Raw genomic sequence first — 16,028 nt, 5'->3', positions numbered from 1 at the left:
GTAATCGTGCGAGGAGCTGACCGGAAGAGAGGAAACCAGTTTGGGTGGAAACCAGCGTTGCAGAACAATAACTTTGCAGGGACGTCAGAGGGCTTCGGCCTCCAAACAGAGACGCTGATGCACTGTTTTCTTTGGACTGGCGCTCGCTAAGTATGCGGACTTAACTGGATATGACAGAGACCGGGTGCAGCGACAAGTACATGCCACGCCGTTAGTCATTTGATGCCACGATAGCGGCACCACCTGTCTGCCCTTCGTGCTCGGACATCATCGAGGGACTTTTACCGCATCAGTGAAATGGGAAAGCACGCCGATGTGTCACATCGATTGAAGGGAAATTAAAATTGGCCTCTGCACTTTTCAGCTCTGACCTTGCCCTTTTTTTTTTAAACGATAACGTGCATTGGTAGGGACTTTGTCTAATCATCATTTTGTTGCCTTGAGTCATGAGCCGACGCAAAATGATGACAGGAAATGAGAGTTGTGCCTTTGGCGCTGGTGATTATGTCAAAGTATGATGGCCTCCTTAGTCAAGCACTTCTACTTGCAGACTCATCATTTCAACTCAGAGGGGGAATGGGTCCTGCAGCGCCACCCTGTGGACACACTTTTGTCCTCTGATGCCAAAGCCCCGCCTACCACCGGAGGCCTCCGTTTGGGACAAGCTTGCCAAAACTCAAAAGGCAAATGGAGACTGAGGACTTTTATTACAAACAAGTACTTTTTCTTGATACACTTACATAAGACAAACATTGAAAGCTTTGCTCCGAAGGCTTTTCGGTACATTTGGGGGAATCAAAACAACACGGTCCTCTTACAGTACTTGGGGAAAAAAATCGAAAGGATTACATGAAGCGATATGAGAACGTTGTGAAGTTTGTTGGTTTGTATTTGATGCGACATCCGTGAATCTCGATCCGAGGCGGCTCACAGCCGAGTCCTCTGATTGGCGGGAAGCTCGTCCTGGTCCAGCCCCCACAAGAAGGTGCGCAGGCGCGTCACTTCCTTTTGGAGGTCCGAGCTGGGCACCGGCTGGGAGAGGTCAAGCCGAGGGGTCTCGTTTGGCAGGATGAGAGGAGGGTGGTCCAGGAAGCTCTCAAATATGTCTGAAATGTCAGCAAGCGGGAAAGAAATATCAAACTTTGGACCTGCATACGTTTGAAAAAAATGGTTGGTTTTAGAAACATTCCAATTGCCGGTGTAGTTGAAGTTACATCAGCAGGCGCTTCCGATTCTACGGGCAGATTAGGTGGCCGTGGCAACACGTAGAGGCTGACACCGGATTGGACAAACAAATCCAACACAAAACAAATTGCCTCTCGGAAATGAAGGTCAGTATGAAACGTATTACCTCCGCTCAGCACCGTGCCAGGTGGGGGAGCCCAGGAGGCCGGGGGGGCTCTGCTCGGTCCGAGCTTGTAATGAGTGAGGAGGTGGTGCAGTTGGGCGGGGCTTAGCAAGGCGTGATCCTCTTGTAAACTCTTCCAGGAGGACTAGAAGAGAAAAGCCCAAAAGTTCCACCGCAGAGTCCAACCGGGCAACAAAAGGGGAAATCCTTTTACCTGGATCAGACGCGTCTTGGGAATGCATAAAAAGTTGACGATGACTGACAGCTTCTTCATGAACTCGGAGGCGATGTCCCCAAGACCCGCCCCCTGGAGCCAGTCCAGGACCAGGTCCAAGTTTGTACGGATTTGCACGGCTCGGGACCAAGAAAACAATGCGTCTTTGAAAAACACACACACACACACACACATGTTTGTTTGTTTTTTCATTCAATCGTCATCTCACATCCAGTCTCCAAACTTGACAACCGGGCCACAGGACTGAGTTTCATTTTAACATTTCATTGACTGTGTGAAAGTGAGGGAAGGGGCCCGTCGTTAGCTTGTTAGCTTGTTAGCCGCTACGATCCGTCGAGGAAGATATGACTCAATCCGTCGCATAACATGGTCGCGCAGTGGTTGACTTCTCACCTCTCTCCAACAAGGTGTTGAGCAAAGAGGTGTTGGTGAAGAAGAAGAGGTAGCCGAAGGTTTGGGAGGTGAGCGGCGGGGAAAGGCGAGCTTCCCGGGAGAGCACCAGGGAAGAGCGATACACTTCCACCAGCCCGGCCACTTTGGGCGGCAGGGCGGACACGTCGTCCACCTCCTGGTCTCCTTTGCCCTCTCCCTCGGCACCCGCCGCTGCGGCCTTTTCCTTCTCCTTCTCCTCTGTGGAGAAAGGGTTGGTGTCCAGCAGGGCAGGGAGGAGCGAGTAGAGGGTCTTGCGGACAGGGGGCGACAGGAAGCGGGCTCATTTGCACGCGAGGCGGATGAATAACGTCGACGGGCGGGGCCGGCGTGTTTTACCTTGGTGAGATGATAGACGCACTGCTGGAAGGTGTGCATGATGACCTCATCGAGTTGCGCAAGAGCTTCTGAGCATGTGTCCATGTCGGCCGTCAACAGCGGATCCCCCGGGGCTGTATTATGAACGAGCGCGGGGACGGATTCAAAAGGAGGCGCCGCTTTTGCCCCCTGAAATCATCATGACCTCAGCGACGGGCGTGACGTTGACAAAAAAACGGCTTTGCCAATTGTGTCGATCATGAATCGAGTACAAACGCATGACATTTTGTTGCCGGCTTCGGCGATGGCAGCTTGGCTGACGTTGACTTTTTGACAAGTGGTCGTTTGGATAAATGTCTTAATGACAAACAGGCATATGAAAGAGTCTTGGCCTGCGAAGATGTCTCGGCTCTCGCTGCCATTCACGCGCGACTTTTAACAGCGGTGACACAATCACCCACAATTCGACCTCAGAATTCGAACGTCCTAAATCTGGGTTGGCAAACTAATTTTTGTGGCGGGCCACATCGTAGTCAAGGTTCGCCTCGGAGCGCAGTTATGACCGTAAAACCGAAACGCGGGGATAGTCCACACACCCCTCGTCGCGTTCCTGTTCTCGGCCTGGCCAGCAGGTGGCAGACTGAGCGGACTTTCTGGCTGCACACCTGCTGCCAATCTCTCAATTAAGGAAGTGTGTATTTAAGGACCCGCGATCTGTCTGCTGGTTGTCGGAGTATTGTTTATGCGACCGGCGGATTTCGTTTTCTCTCGGTTCTCACCTTCAAATTCCCACTCTTTCTCCATGTGCTCCACTTTAACCTGAAAGAAGTTGAGGAGCTCGGTGGCATTGGACATCCAGAACATCAGTGGCCTGAGGTCCGACGACAACTTCTGGACATTGGCTGCGCTAATCTCGCTTTCTGGCTCACAGGAACTGGACACAACAGGTAATGCCATTCCAGAATGAGTTTGCTTACATAATTTTGGAACTTCACGCCTTGAATAATAACACTCGGGGTTATTTTTACCCGACTCGATTTTTGCAACTTGCTATCATCACACCACAAAAATGTAGCGCAGTCATAACAGCGCACGGACAAATGTATCATGGATCGCTGAGCGAGAGGCCGCTCAAAGAAGCAAAAAAAAAAAAGTCTTACTTTTGCGTGGGATGCTTATCCCCAAATTCCTTAATGTTATCCTGTAAAGAGATTTGGAGAGAGGGGAGAGACATCTCGGTTTAGTGTGGTGGTAAAAGTCGGGTCGGGGCCCGCGGCCCGGCACCATGACGGCACATTTTCCAGCAACACAAGGGAGTGACATCAGCTCATCCCTGCTCCTCTCCATAATTTAGCAATCCACAATGATGGGCACACGGCACGTCTGCATTTGTCTTGATCATGGCAGTCGCCTCACGCCGCACACTGACTGACAATACCTGCTTTCCTTTTCCAACTGCAAAAAAAAAAAAGGCCACGTCGTCCAGTCGCGTTACGATGCGTGTTGTCTCTCGGGTATTCTGCCTTACCAAAAACGATCATGCTCGACGTTGTCAGTCGAAACGAATTTTGCTCTGACCGACCAATCAGAGGATGGGAAAGTGCCATTGCAGGCCAAACGTTCAAACTCTATGAGGACTCGCTTGGAATCTGATCGGCTGAAAAAAGCAGTCTCATTGCTAGTTCTAGGCCACCTGTGTCAAACTCGAGGCCCGGGGGCCAGGTCCGGCCCACTACGTCATTTTATGTGCCTCCCGAAAGAAAATCATGCCCGTCAACTTACACGATCCTTGCTAAAATCTCTAAGGAAATGTCAAATTGTCATGTGTAACAAATAACATTGCGATTTTGCAATCGTTTTGTTCCCCTGTTTATACTCACTTGAACAACATTTGACAATTATAGCTGACTTGACTGATTTAAAAACTGGTGAGAAATTAATTTGTCGTGTACAAGGAATAAGGCAATGAGACCATGAAACCGTTTTGTGGTTTCACCGTCGTAACGGACCTCCGAGGGAAGACGTAACTCCAAGGTGGCCCGCGACAAAAAATGAGTTCGAAGCCCGCTTGACGTGGCAACACACAGAGGCTGAAATCTCCTTGGAACAATAAATAAATATAGAAATATCGCAATCCAGCATCATGTCGCTGGAACCGGTGCAGCCAAGAGAGACTCAACAAAATGAACTCAAGACAACTGTGCACTTGTACCTAATAACGTGGCCTTTTTGTGTACGTGATCACTGGAATTTATCCTATTGGGCCCTATTTTTGTGGGTTGGTGGCACGTTTAGCGCAAAGTGCAGTCTAACTGTGCGCATGGGTGGCGTTCCCTTTCTTTTGGTACTTTCCTCCACGGCTGCAGTTAGAAATGGGTGCCTGCGTCGCTGTGGGAGCGAACACCGTCGATTTGATTCCCGGCCAATGGAAGCAGCCCCTCTTTGTGCACCCGTCTACGACATTCGGGCCCGTTCAATGTGACTTACCCAGACGATGTCTTTGATCTGGTTGGCCGCCTTGAGTAATATCTGCGGCGTGAGCGCAGGGTCGAGGCGCTTGGATGCGTGGTCGATCATGATTGACAGCAGATACGCCGGTGCCAAAGGCCCTCCTCCGGAGTCGGGGGAGGAGTTTTTCGATAGTATCTCCTAATCGAAAAACGGTGAGAGCCGCAATCTCGATTATTCGTCTGGCAAAGTCAGATTGCCGCCGGCGATGATCGCTTCATACTCGTGACATTTTCTTTCTTCCCAAATCAACAACGGTAGGCAGTGGCCCGGCACCGCGTCTATTCCCGCCTCACCTGCAGCAAGGCATCGGCGTGCCGAGGATGAAACTTAAGCGCCGACTCGGTGGATCCCAGGTAGTGCCTCAGCGCCTCCTGCTTGTCCGCCGACCCCGAGGAGCAGCAGGGGTGCGAGCCGTCCGAGTGCCAAGGCAGCGTCAGTGCCAACGGGGGAGCTGGGGTGACTCGGGGGTCGCGGTACAAAAACAGGAAGTGGTCCCCAAGTCCAATGACGTCGCCGGGTTTCAGGAGGGTCTCCCTGTAAAGAGCCACGCCGTTGTGTGTGACGGCACCCCCTCGGAAAGGCCGCATTAAGGCTGGAAGAAGATGAGAGCAGAATACAGCGTCCCTTGACGACTCATCGAAAAGAAAAAGTTTCTTTCGAGCAAGCCGATGAATGAGTACATTTAAAATACATTCAAGATGAATTGATGAGGACGAAAAGGGGCTTGTCATTAGAATTACTTTTTAGTTGGGTTTCAGAACGAAAGCTCTCGTTTCGATTTTTCAAAAGCACCTTTGTTTGGATTCTGTTGTCTTCACGATAATGATTTTCTCAATTGTCGTTTGAATGATTTCATCGTAAACTCTCATCACCTTGAAAGACTCATACGGAGATGGTCGCTGCTTCTCAGTTAGCTGCAGTAAAATTAGCCATTCTTTGCGGAGGATAACGAATATATCAGCTTTGACTGTTATGTAATTTGTAAACGCGTGTCGCTCCGCCGCCATTTTTCTTGAAAAAGGGTGACAAGACCGCGTCGGCGATGCTACGCATAGTTGAAGAGTACGTTTTAACAATAAGCAGCAAGAGGCCGTTTATTGTTTGTTTTTGGTAATGATTCGCCGTCAACGACAAGACCCCCGCGTGTCGCGCGTCGATTCTGTTGTCGTGACGCTGCGTCTACCTCGCCCGGCGGGTGTCTCGGGAACCGCGGAATCCCTCCTCACGAGTAAGTGTCGGGCCAGGAGGTCGGGCGCGGACAGGAAGGTGTCCACCTTAAGAGGCTTCTTGCCCTTCCTCTCTCTCTCTTTGTCCTTCTCCCGCTCCCTCATTGTGGCCTTTCTCCCAAACACGTGCGTCTGCCCCGCCATGATGTACAAAACAAAATCCTAAAGAAAAACACACGGCGGCGGAAAAGGCTGAAGGGATGTCTCCCGGGGGGTCTGCGCGGTTTACATCAAGCCCCCATCAGATACGGAGGCGAACACAGGGGAGTTGACATTATACAAAGTGTGTCACAGTTTGCTACAAAGAGGACCTGTGTGAGGTCATTGTGCGAGATGGAGTGATGTGCACACAGCCTCTTGTGTTTCGGGAGTGCGTGTTGTCCGGGCATTGTGCTTCGTCGGCAGATGTTTTGAGTCGGACGCCTGGCGCGGAGATGGAAATGCAGATGGCACGCGGCGATGAAGAGCATGCAGGTATGATGTCATGACCTGGGTGTGTGCGCACGTGTTTGTGTGCCTCCACATTTGAGTCATCATCCCGGGCATGGCTGCGCGGGGCTCGTCCGTGGTTACGCCGCTGTTTGGGAGCGCGATAGCATCTGTGAGCGTGTCTTGCCTTGCTCTGGTCGTAACCCTGCAGCAGGAGGAAGTAGGGCCGGTCCGTCGGCGGAAGGATCAAACTTTGGGACATCATCTCCAGGTCACAGTTGGAGTAGTCTTTCTCCTCAGGCGGCAGGTGCGTCCATCCGACCTTTGCCTCCGCCTTGGATGCTCTAATCTGAATATGTTAACCAGAAAAAAACAAAATCACTGTTAGACAACCAATCATGGATCAATACCTCCACCAAGGAGTCTACACACCCCTGTTCAAATGCCAGGTTTTCATAACGTAGAAAAATGAAATCGAGATCAATCATTTGAAAACTGTATCCAGTTTGTAACGTAACCTGAAACATCAACCACAGAGCTGTATTGCAATGAAACAACCTAAATAATAACCAGTGTGCACCAAGAGTATCATAGGTCACAAAAAACTCAAAAAAATAATAGTAATAATTCACAGAGTGACATAAAAACGGACACACGATTTACAAAAAAAAAACAGTAATAAATGAAAAACTTGGAAAAACTAAAAACGGATTAAAACTAAGCTAAAAAGATTAAATGAAGTCAAAACGAACTATAATGAACAATCACGCCATTGAAAAAAAAAATGGCAATCATCACACATCTGCCACCAAAAGTGCGTCTGTTCTCGTGGGCTTTTCTTGACATTTGTGTTGTCGCATCTGACGGCACAAGCCAAGGCCCGCGGAGACCTTCTACAAAGTAAAACACTGGTCAGGGAGGCTGTCAAGAGGCCGACGGCAACGCTGGAGGAGCTGCCGGAATTTCTGGCCACTACTGGCTGTCAAGTACATGTGACAACAATCTCCCATTTCCCTTCCATCGCTGCGCTACGCGTGAGGACTTTGAAAAAAGTAATCTCGGCTGCATTAGTGTAATGCGCTTGACTTCGGAGTCAGCCAATCCTCCATGAAGCGTCTCCAGTTGGTCCAGAATGCTGCCGCTCGCCTCTTGACTGGGACTCATAAGAGGGAGCACATAATCATGCATGGGCGCTCTTTTCCTTCAGCTGGAACTGGGTCTTTCGTCAGGGTGGAGCGATTTATAAACGGTTCCAAATAGCAGCCAGTGTGAGCAGAAACCTTTGAGGCTTCTGCCAGAAAGCAAACATGTCAGAAAAAGCCTACTCGAACAACTGAACTCGGCAGACGTGCGGTGTTGCAGTGCCAAATATTCTCCACTTGGCGAAGATTGTTCTCCGTGTTCCATGCTTAATGGCTTTGGTAGCCTGCTTGTGACTGATGCGACGACAGAAATGTGAGGAAAAGCCTGCCAGAACCGCTGAACTGTATTTGGGGTGAATCGGAGGCATTGTAAATGGTTTTGGGCGTGTGCTGACTCCCGTTTAACACCAGTTTTTGTTGCACATTCAGATTGGGCATCATCAGGGGACACTTGGAAGGACAAACAACGCCCCCTACAGGACATTTGTGGCGTTGACCATTGCCATTGCATTTGGTTCTCTGATGGCTTTCTACAAAAGGTTCCTGAACAAATCCCAGGACATTTTGGCCTGGTGTGTCACGTGAGCCAAAGACAAAACGCCTCAAAGAATTCCGGAAAGCGACGCTCCAAATGCTCTCGTTGCGTCGCGACGGTAGTTTTTCCCTCACCTCTCCTTGCTGCGGGTCGATCATGCTCACAATGTTCTTCCTGTCCTGCGCAGCTCCGTTGTCGATGGCGCCGGGGCGGCCGCCGCCTCCGCCTCCGCCTCCGCGCGGGTCATTGGTCACGTGGTTGCCTTGGCGGCGCCTCAGGCTGAGGTTCATGTCGCTGATGCTCCTCCTGAGCTCCGAGTTCCTTCCGCGGTGGCCGCGCTCGGCCTCCTCCGCCGCGCCCCCTGACGACATCCTGCTTCGCCTCCAGCGCACACCTGTTGGCCAGACAACCCCGGAGGATGAGCGCCGGCCGGCGTCACCGTCGCCTCCGGTAGCCTCGGCGTACCTTGGTAACTCTCGCCCTCCCTCTGCCGCTCTTTCACCCGCTCCCTCTCCTCTCTTTCGTAGTCTTCCTTCCTCTGAATTTCAAAGCGCCGCTCAAACCCGTCCTTGGGCCGCCACATGTCGGCCAACAACAAGGGGCACTCCCAGGGGGCCACGTTTCTGCGACACTCCGTCTCCCACTTGATAACTCCATCTGGCTGCTGGATGGGCTTTCCGATGACATCGCACAGAAGGAAGTCCTCGGGGATGTGTTTCTGGAGAACTGGAAGGTAATGGAGAAAGGGTGGAGGTGCTGTTGACGTTTGCATTATGTCAGAAGTGGGACGAATTCACGCAAGAAAAAAAAAAAAGTCACATCAATCTCAAGCTTTAACGTTTCAAGCTGTCACAAGTCAAGTCCTACAATCTTGCTAGTTGGGGAAACTTTTGGGTGAAGCACACCAGCAAGACCGACACGAAAACACAACAAACCGTGCTGGTTGTCTTTTTTTTTTTTCTTCTTCTTTTTTTAAATCAGCGTTTGCACGCTACCTCGACTAGTGTTGGTTACTGACGCGTTGCTTAGTTCAGTTTTGATCATCTATTAAGTGGGCTAAATTGTGATGTTAACAAAATTCACCTGCCTTTGTGGGTTTCATAGTGACTACGAGCACTCTGCATCCTAGCCGACTGATCAGTTGCCAGGATTTTTTTTTTTTAAACCAAAACAAGTCGCACACTCACTTCAAAATGCCGACCTACAAATTCAAGTCCTAGTCAAGGTGAGTCTCATGAATAGCAGGCCAAGTCACGTCTTGTACGGGTTTTTGGATCCTCGCTTCCAGTATAGAGGCCCTCAAGCACCGGATTTGACGGACACAGCGGGAATATTTCCTCTTTCTCTTTTACCTGCGTCATCCGTTTCCTCCCGCTCTCTCTCCGTGTAGCGAGTGATGACCTGAGCTATGAGCTGACCGGCCGTGGAGTGAACGTTGGCCAGCAGGGAGCGATAATTAGCGCCGCTGGATAGCGCATCCCCGTAGATCTTGATCAGGCCCGGGGCCGAAGAAGTGGTCGAGGGTACGTAGTGGTGACTGGAGGATGCCGCCGAGTGGGCCCACAGCTCTCTCTCCCTTTCCCCCACCGCCCGGTCCCGGTCGCTGTTGGAGCGCCCCCGCAGGAAGAGGTGGGAAAGGCGCTTGGCGCGCGACTGGGGCGCCGCGGCCCGAGGCCGGAGAAAGGCCGGGGAAGGAGACGGCGACGGGTTTGGGGAAGCCAGCGAGGGAGTTGAGTTAGAAAGGGAAGAGGAAGGAATGGAGGGGGCCTCGTGAAGGGAGGCCGCGTCAGAGCTGGTGGTCGACCTGGAAGCAACGCAGGAGAGAAGAGGAAGGGACCGCTCAGCTGTGAATTATGACTGACTAAACAACAAAGCCCAAAATAAAATGGGCAAGGCCACAAGCCGGGAAGGACACACTGGAAGTGACAGCGGAACGCCATCCGGCCCATCGTGTTCTACAGTGAGGTGATCTGGACCGGCTGCCGGTTCATCGCGGGGCAGGACGCCACCGCCCTCACTCACCTTCACCTCAATGGCCGATTGAAAGCCTTCCGACAGTGAAACGTGCATGTTTTTGGAGAGACAAATGATCTTCCAACCGAGATGTGAACACAAATCTCCTGAAAGTGAAAACGGGATGTGGACTCGTTATTTTATTGATGCCAGACGATAGCCGTCGCCTTGCGTCCATCCGTCGTCCCTTGCTGGCTCACATTTCAAGTAGAATAAACGCGCTCGAAAAATAGGATGACAACACATTGCAAGTACACGGGCGGGTCAGTCATCCTTTCGGTGGAGCAAGCGTACGAAAGAGAGAAGTGCCTTCACTTCACCTCGAGTACGTCGGATTTTGGACTGAGACAAGACAATCATTGTTTCGGTGTAAGCGGAGAGTTCTTCTGATATTTTCTTTTGGTTGGTGGTTGTTTCTATGTGCCTTGCGATTGGCCGGTGACGAGTCCACGGTTGGGTTTACCTCTCGCCTCTTGCCCAAATTCGGCAAGGACAGGTGGTATCGAAAACGGAGGAATGGATAAAAAAAAAAAAAAATGTCCCGGCTCAACGAATGGGACACATTTGGCTGAATTTAGTGAGTGGCGGTGAACAGACGATAACCCAATGAAAAAGTTTCACTCGACTCACTTGACGGAGACGGCGCTGGGCCAGCGACGCCCCAGCTTTGCAAAATGTTTCCTGGGGGAATTGATCCAAAGACCGACTGGGAAATGGAGCCTTCTGACACGAGGACTGCCTGACCCCTCCATCTGACACGGCGACAAGGACAAAAACGACACATTCGAAGACGGGCAAATCCTAAAAATGCAATCATTGCTGCCGGACACTGCGTGACGGTGTGTCACCAGTGCCAGAAATGAAACAATGTAACAATAGGATGATGTCACCGGCAAGATAATATCAACAGGATGAACAAGACTGTAAATTGTCAACAATGTGGAAATAAACGGGGCCAAATCAACCCAAATGCATTTCCCGGAAAATACAGCATCTTAAACAGGAAGCATCCTTTTGTCGGATTCGCGTCCAGCTGGAAGGGACGTGTCCCCACTTGGAAAGTCATTTGGCCGCCATTTTCTCCAATTGCGTTCAAAAATACACTTTCCTCATCTCAAAGCGTTTGTGATAACACCTTCAGCGTTTCTTATTATCTATGCCCTGAAGTGGATTGTTTTTCATTTTAGACCAAAAAAGACCATTATGTCGAAAAGGTTTTTAAAAAATAATAATTTAAAAAATCCCAAGATTAAAGACAACTTTAAAGAGGATTTGGTCTCAAAATGATTCGCTACTCACCCACAGGAACTTCTGATCCTTGTGTAGTTTTTCCCCCTTTTTTTTTAGTACCCAAAAAGCAAATACGCAGTTCAATGCAATCTAACAATCCTCAGTCTTTTCCTTTCCCTGTGATGAAATTCCATTTTTCTGTCCGTCACACATCTACACGTGTGCTTCTCTCAACTCCTGCCATCCAAGAATACAAGTCTTCTGCGAAGTATCAAATACTTTGACTCCACTTTTGGCCCTCGACGGCTTCGACGAGCTGCGCTCGTTTCTCTCGGCCTCTCTGAGTCTATAGATAGAGAACCAGGCCCATTGTTCGAAGTGACAGAATTTCCTTCCTTTGCAGTGGACAACACCTATATCCTGACTGAGAGCGGGAGAGAAGGAACAGCGACTGTGAAAGCGGGAGAAGCGGGAACAGTCACTTTGGACCTTTGAGACACACGGTGGATTTCAATCAATCATTCCTGTCGACATTTGAGGGTAATTGAAAGGACACTGAACACTGAAGGTCTTCACTTTCTTGCGTTTACAGGGAAGAGGATGGTGGGGATGGGGGGCGGGGTCAAAGACAGTGAGACAGAAAGTTAGAGGTGGACACCTGTGAACTTTGGAGGAGAACGCGAGTCCCAATACCAGGGTGCGGTTCTCCTGCGGTTCACATTGTGAAAGACATAGCGATGGCAGGTACTTTATTGCAGGCTCTCAAAAGTACCCGCCCTCAGTCTTTCACTGACCCCCGCGGTGACCATGAAGTCATACATCATGAAACTCTGTGCTTTTATTTTGAAAGTTGTGGATTTGTTTTATGGGCACACGAGTGGACATTGTAGCAAACGAGGTAGCGAGCAAACGACGGTCCCTCTCTTTGGAATGAGGTTAGGCAAGCCCCCTCTCTGTCCACTTTCAGAACTCGTCTTGAAACGCATTTTTATTCTTTGGCATCATTTTAGTGTTTGATTGTAGATACTGTTTTTAGGTCATTAATTTATTGGTTTAACCGTTTTTGTGGGTCTCATTTTTAATCCAGGCACATCACTTAGTATGCAGCGGTGGTTGTTTTTAAAGTGCCCTGGAAATACCGTTGAGGTCTTTGGATATGTCAACAACAACAACAACAACAAAAATCACGATGTGTGTGTGTGTGTGTGAGAAATAGAGAGAGAAAGTTTGACTAATGAATGTATTAAGTATTTCATTTATGTGTATGGGAGCATTTCAGTCATCAAGTGTGTTCGATTTTGTTGACTCCGCCCCCTGAGCTTTTTTCGCCCCAGCATGCTTTGCGCGCGGAACAGGAAGGACATCTTTCCATAGAGGACAACAGCTGAAAAGCACTCAAGGTTAGCCCGCCTTTACATTTAAATGTGGCTCTTTCGCGATACATTTGGTATATTGTAGTCTTTATACTGAGCCACTAAGTATTGTGTGGATGAGTAGCAATTGCTGTCGTGTTAATATTTGTCACCCCCGCTAAAAAATGTCCACAATTGGAGAGTTAACATCTACGCGTGAGCATCCTCCTCGGCTAACCATGCTAACTCGCCGCGTCGTTTTCTATTTAATGTCCGTTGTTTTTTTCTAATAAACGAACCACTCTGTTGCATGTTTATGTTGTTTATAAGCCATTAAGTAGTGCTAAACGGTGACTGTGTGTTGTCGGTCGAAACGAATTACCGCTCGCCGGTTTATTTATAACTTAGCCGGTTAATGTAGCGCTTTACGCGGAGGTCACGTCGATGCGCTTTAAGTCGTTCCTATTTAAAAATGCATTCGGTGTCTTATTGAAGTAACGCGTGAACCTCATATCCGAAGCCGGCAAACATGAGTGAGACAATTGAGGAGAAGATTAAGAACTACAGGACTGCACCCTTCGACGCCCGCTTCCCCAACACCAACCAGACCCGCAACTGCTTCCAGAACTACTTGGGTGAGCCGATGCACTGTCCCAATTGGAACGAATTATCTGGAGTCACATATTGGATCGGTTTGAATGTTGCATGCTTTCAAACACACTGTCTGCAAATTGGGCAAGTCTGCCCTTCAAGTGATCAATCAACTATTGGTTTCGATTATTTTATGTTTGTTTGATGGTGTTGTGCTTGGACATTAAAACAAACTGTCAAATGCTGATGTTAGTTTCACATCTGTCCGAATTATGCTTGAAATTAAATTGGAAAGAAAAAAAACGAGCACAGCATGACTTTTGGGACATCCGCTGTACAGGACAGTGTCAGTTGAATTTCCTTCCACTGAATTGTATTCATCGAAGACTTTGCCAATTTTCTGTGCAGACTTCCACAGGTGCAACAAGGCCTTGTCGGCCAAAGACCAGGATGTGGCCCCGTGCGAGTGGTACAAGAGGGTGTACAAAAGTCTTTGTCCCTTGAGCTGGGTAAGGCCGACATTGTGGAGACGTGCTCTGACATTTGGATTCACTCTGTCAATTTTTTTTTCTCAATTTAATATTGTGATATGATGAAACTGTCAAAATATTCAAAAGATTTTTTCAACCCACAATTCAGTTCAACATTTCCCCCAATTATTTTTTTGCATTGTCTCCAATTACCATATTACACACAAAAAATACGGTAAAGTGTCATATTTTAAAAATTGCAGCATAAGAACAACTTAATATAAAGACACTCTGACGCTTGTAATGTCTTTTTTTTTTTCTTATGTGTAGATAGGCACCTGTAAATGCATGGCTAGTGTTTGCGAGGGTGTTCCCCAAGATGCGGCCACTCAATGGTCACGGTTGTTTTCATGTGTCCCGCAGGTTGGTAGGTGGGACGAGCAGATTGAGAATGGAAGTTTCCCTGGAAAAATCTAAAACACCATCGCAGTTTTCCGTCAAAACTTTGGTTACAATTCACTCAATCGTGTTGTGAACATCTTCAACCAGCGCCCCCCACGTCAATGCCGTCATCTTCTGGAGGGTTCCTGGTCTTAACTTAAGATTCAAACGCACGTCAAGGTCAAAGCTGTGTTTTTTCCCCGATATGTATAGTCACTTCCTGTTTAGCATTGTTTATTCAATAAATACAATGCACACGGAGTCGGTCTTTAGTGTTGTTTTTATTTGGTCTGCAAATTGTATCCTAATCACGACAAAGATGCATTTTTTTGCTATATTTCTAATCTTAAGCTTTTGACAAAACGATTCCAGTCACAAAATGATAGTTCAGTACTTGTTGGGCCGATTGCATCCTGGGACGTCTTCACTGTTGTCGATCATTCGGCAGAAATTTCGTGGCTCTGTAATGGCACACTTTGACCACAAGGCGTCACCGTTGGATAGGTTTCCGTTTGCCAAACCTGGTTCGGAGTGAGATTGCATTTTGGTTGTGTTGTATTTATGGGTTTTACGTGGTGTGGTTTTCCGAGTAGTCAATGGACTTTCGGTCAAGCACATTCGATGAAGCGCTCAGAACTGTTCGTTATGCCCCCACCCCCCTTATTTTTGGAAGGAGTTTCACACAGGCTAGTGGGCCAAGTGGCGTGACTCTATGACATAACCGACTGGCAACGCACTCCACGATTGGCGCATACTCCAAACTGTGCTTGATGGGTCCTGACAAGTCTTCTGTGTGTTTATTTGGCGCCTGCAATCCGCTTCATTCGCATTTGGCCACGTCGCCCCCTGTTGACCGCTGTGACTCAATGCAGCTTTCGCTGCCAATTTAGACTTTCTATAGAGAGTGTAGCGGCTGTTTTCATTGTTTCGAGACTGTGCTCGTCCGGGTTGTTGCAAATGATCAGGAAATGGATGCCAGTTGATGGCGTGTATACGCAAGCGAGATTGGCAGACAGCAGCTCTGGCCTCGCTTCCTTCCTCTCGCGCTCTTACTGTGTACAAATAAAATTCGATTGTGGCCATGTTGCTGGATGATACGTTGCCTTGGGAACAGATCACCGGCTGGGATGTCGGGAAAGGAGGGCCTGAGGAATGAAGCGAATGCTTTGAAAGAGATTGAGTTGCACGGGAGCGTGCGTGCGTGTGTGTGTGCGTGTAACAGCTGCAGGTAGGATGTCTCACTAGGATGTGTCACAACAGCTGGTTCTTTTGACGCATTTGTGTTTGTAAGACACATGCCGCGTGTGTGACATTACTCCAAAAAAGAAAAAAAAATCAATACTCTTTACTTCGGCGATGTCGAAATACGGTGCCTCAAATGTTTCTCTCGGTTTTGTGTGACGTGAGGAGCTGAATCAGTACCCTGTAGCAGACATGACAAATTGCGCTCCTCCTGTGACAGCTGGGTTTCGTGTGCATAGTTAGGTTCAAATTCAAGAAATACTCATCACATTTTAGCATATGTCTGCAATTTCAAGTCAAATAAATAAATAGAAATACACATTGGGTTTCGACACCAAAATCATTTAAGATGAGTACTGTTTTGTGTATTTCTCTATCATCAGCCATGCTGTGAAATTTCGAGGAGTCACGTCAAGGATTTTATTCTTTAAATACTTTGTGTCTTCTGTCAGAAAAGTTCATCCATTTATAGGAAAAAGAATCTCAATTTATCAACAATTTAAAGTCATTTATGAA

General features: G+C 48.6%; 2 protein-coding genes across 4 annotated transcripts; one reads left to right on the top strand and one right to left on the bottom strand.

Annotated features, from left to right (window-relative positions):
- Positions 1–688: 688 nt before the first annotated feature.
- rasip1 (Ras interacting protein 1) lies at positions 689–11,775 on the bottom strand. 2 transcript variants are annotated; one of them, XM_086114579.1, is made up of 16 exons: positions 11,486–11,775; positions 10,817–10,938; positions 9,526–9,977; positions 8,639–8,899; positions 8,308–8,567; positions 6,684–6,845; positions 6,025–6,229; positions 5,135–5,433; positions 4,818–4,979; positions 3,491–3,531; positions 3,110–3,264; positions 2,352–2,464; positions 1,977–2,265; positions 1,563–1,726; positions 1,352–1,493; positions 689–1,106 (listed from the first exon to the last, which is right to left on the bottom strand). In XM_086114579.1, the coding sequence occupies exons 2-16, from the start codon at positions 10,936–10,938 to the stop codon at positions 928–930; spliced, it is 3,006 nt and encodes a 1,001-aa protein (XP_085970705.1). In that variant the 5' UTR covers positions 11,486–11,775; the 3' UTR covers positions 689–927. The 2 variants fall into 2 exon arrangements, 1 of the variants encoding a protein (XP_085970705.1); XR_015101280.1 differs by lacking the exon at positions 689–1,106 and having other exon boundaries at positions 1,977–2,213.
- Positions 11,776–12,053: 278 nt separating this feature from the next.
- On the top strand, positions 12,054–14,531 carry cox6b2 (cytochrome c oxidase subunit 6B2). 2 transcript variants are annotated; one of them, XM_086114584.1, is made up of 4 exons: positions 12,054–12,816; positions 13,264–13,403; positions 13,768–13,868; positions 14,253–14,531. In XM_086114584.1, the coding sequence occupies exons 2-4, from the start codon at positions 13,298–13,300 to the stop codon at positions 14,304–14,306; spliced, it is 261 nt and encodes an 86-aa protein (XP_085970710.1). In that variant the 5' UTR covers positions 12,054–12,816; positions 13,264–13,297; the 3' UTR covers positions 14,307–14,531. The 2 variants fall into 2 exon arrangements, with proteins under 2 accessions (XP_085970710.1, XP_085970709.1); XM_086114583.1 differs by having other exon boundaries at positions 12,055–12,816; positions 13,289–13,403.
- Positions 14,532–16,028: the final 1,497 nt, after the last annotated feature.

Source organism: Hippocampus guttulatus, chromosome 6 (assembly GCF_054856545.1).
Source record: "Hippocampus guttulatus isolate MCC_2025c chromosome 6, RoL_Hgut_1.0, whole genome shotgun sequence".
NCBI classification, from domain to species: Eukaryota; Metazoa; Chordata; class Actinopteri; order Syngnathiformes; family Syngnathidae; genus Hippocampus; species Hippocampus guttulatus.
The sequence above is the reverse complement of the archived record's forward strand: the minus strand, read 5'-3'. Positions and strand labels throughout refer to the sequence as shown.

Excerpts from the sequence above, each read along its gene's own strand:
- rasip1 (XM_086114579.1), bottom strand. The coding sequence starts at position 10,938 with ATGGAGGGGTCAGGCAGTCCTCGTGTCAGAAGGCTCCATTTCCCAGTC. Across the intron at positions 3,532-4,817 it reads AGATCAAAGACATCGTCTGG|GATAACATTAAGGAATTTGG; the intron begins GTAAGTCACATT and ends ATCTCTTTACAG. Across the intron at positions 1,107-1,351 it reads TGGCACGGTGCTGAGCGGAG|ACATATTTGAGAGCTTCCTG; the intron begins GTAATACGTTTC and ends CTGACATTTCAG.
- cox6b2 (XM_086114584.1), top strand. The coding sequence starts at position 13,298 with ATGAGTGAGACAATTGAGGAGAAGATTAAGAACTACAGGACTGCACCC. Across the intron at positions 13,404-13,767 it reads CTGCTTCCAGAACTACTTGG|ACTTCCACAGGTGCAACAAG; the intron begins GTGAGCCGATGC and ends TTTTCTGTGCAG. Across the intron at positions 13,869-14,252 it reads GTCTTTGTCCCTTGAGCTGG|GTTGGTAGGTGGGACGAGCA; the intron begins GTAAGGCCGACA and ends TGTGTCCCGCAG.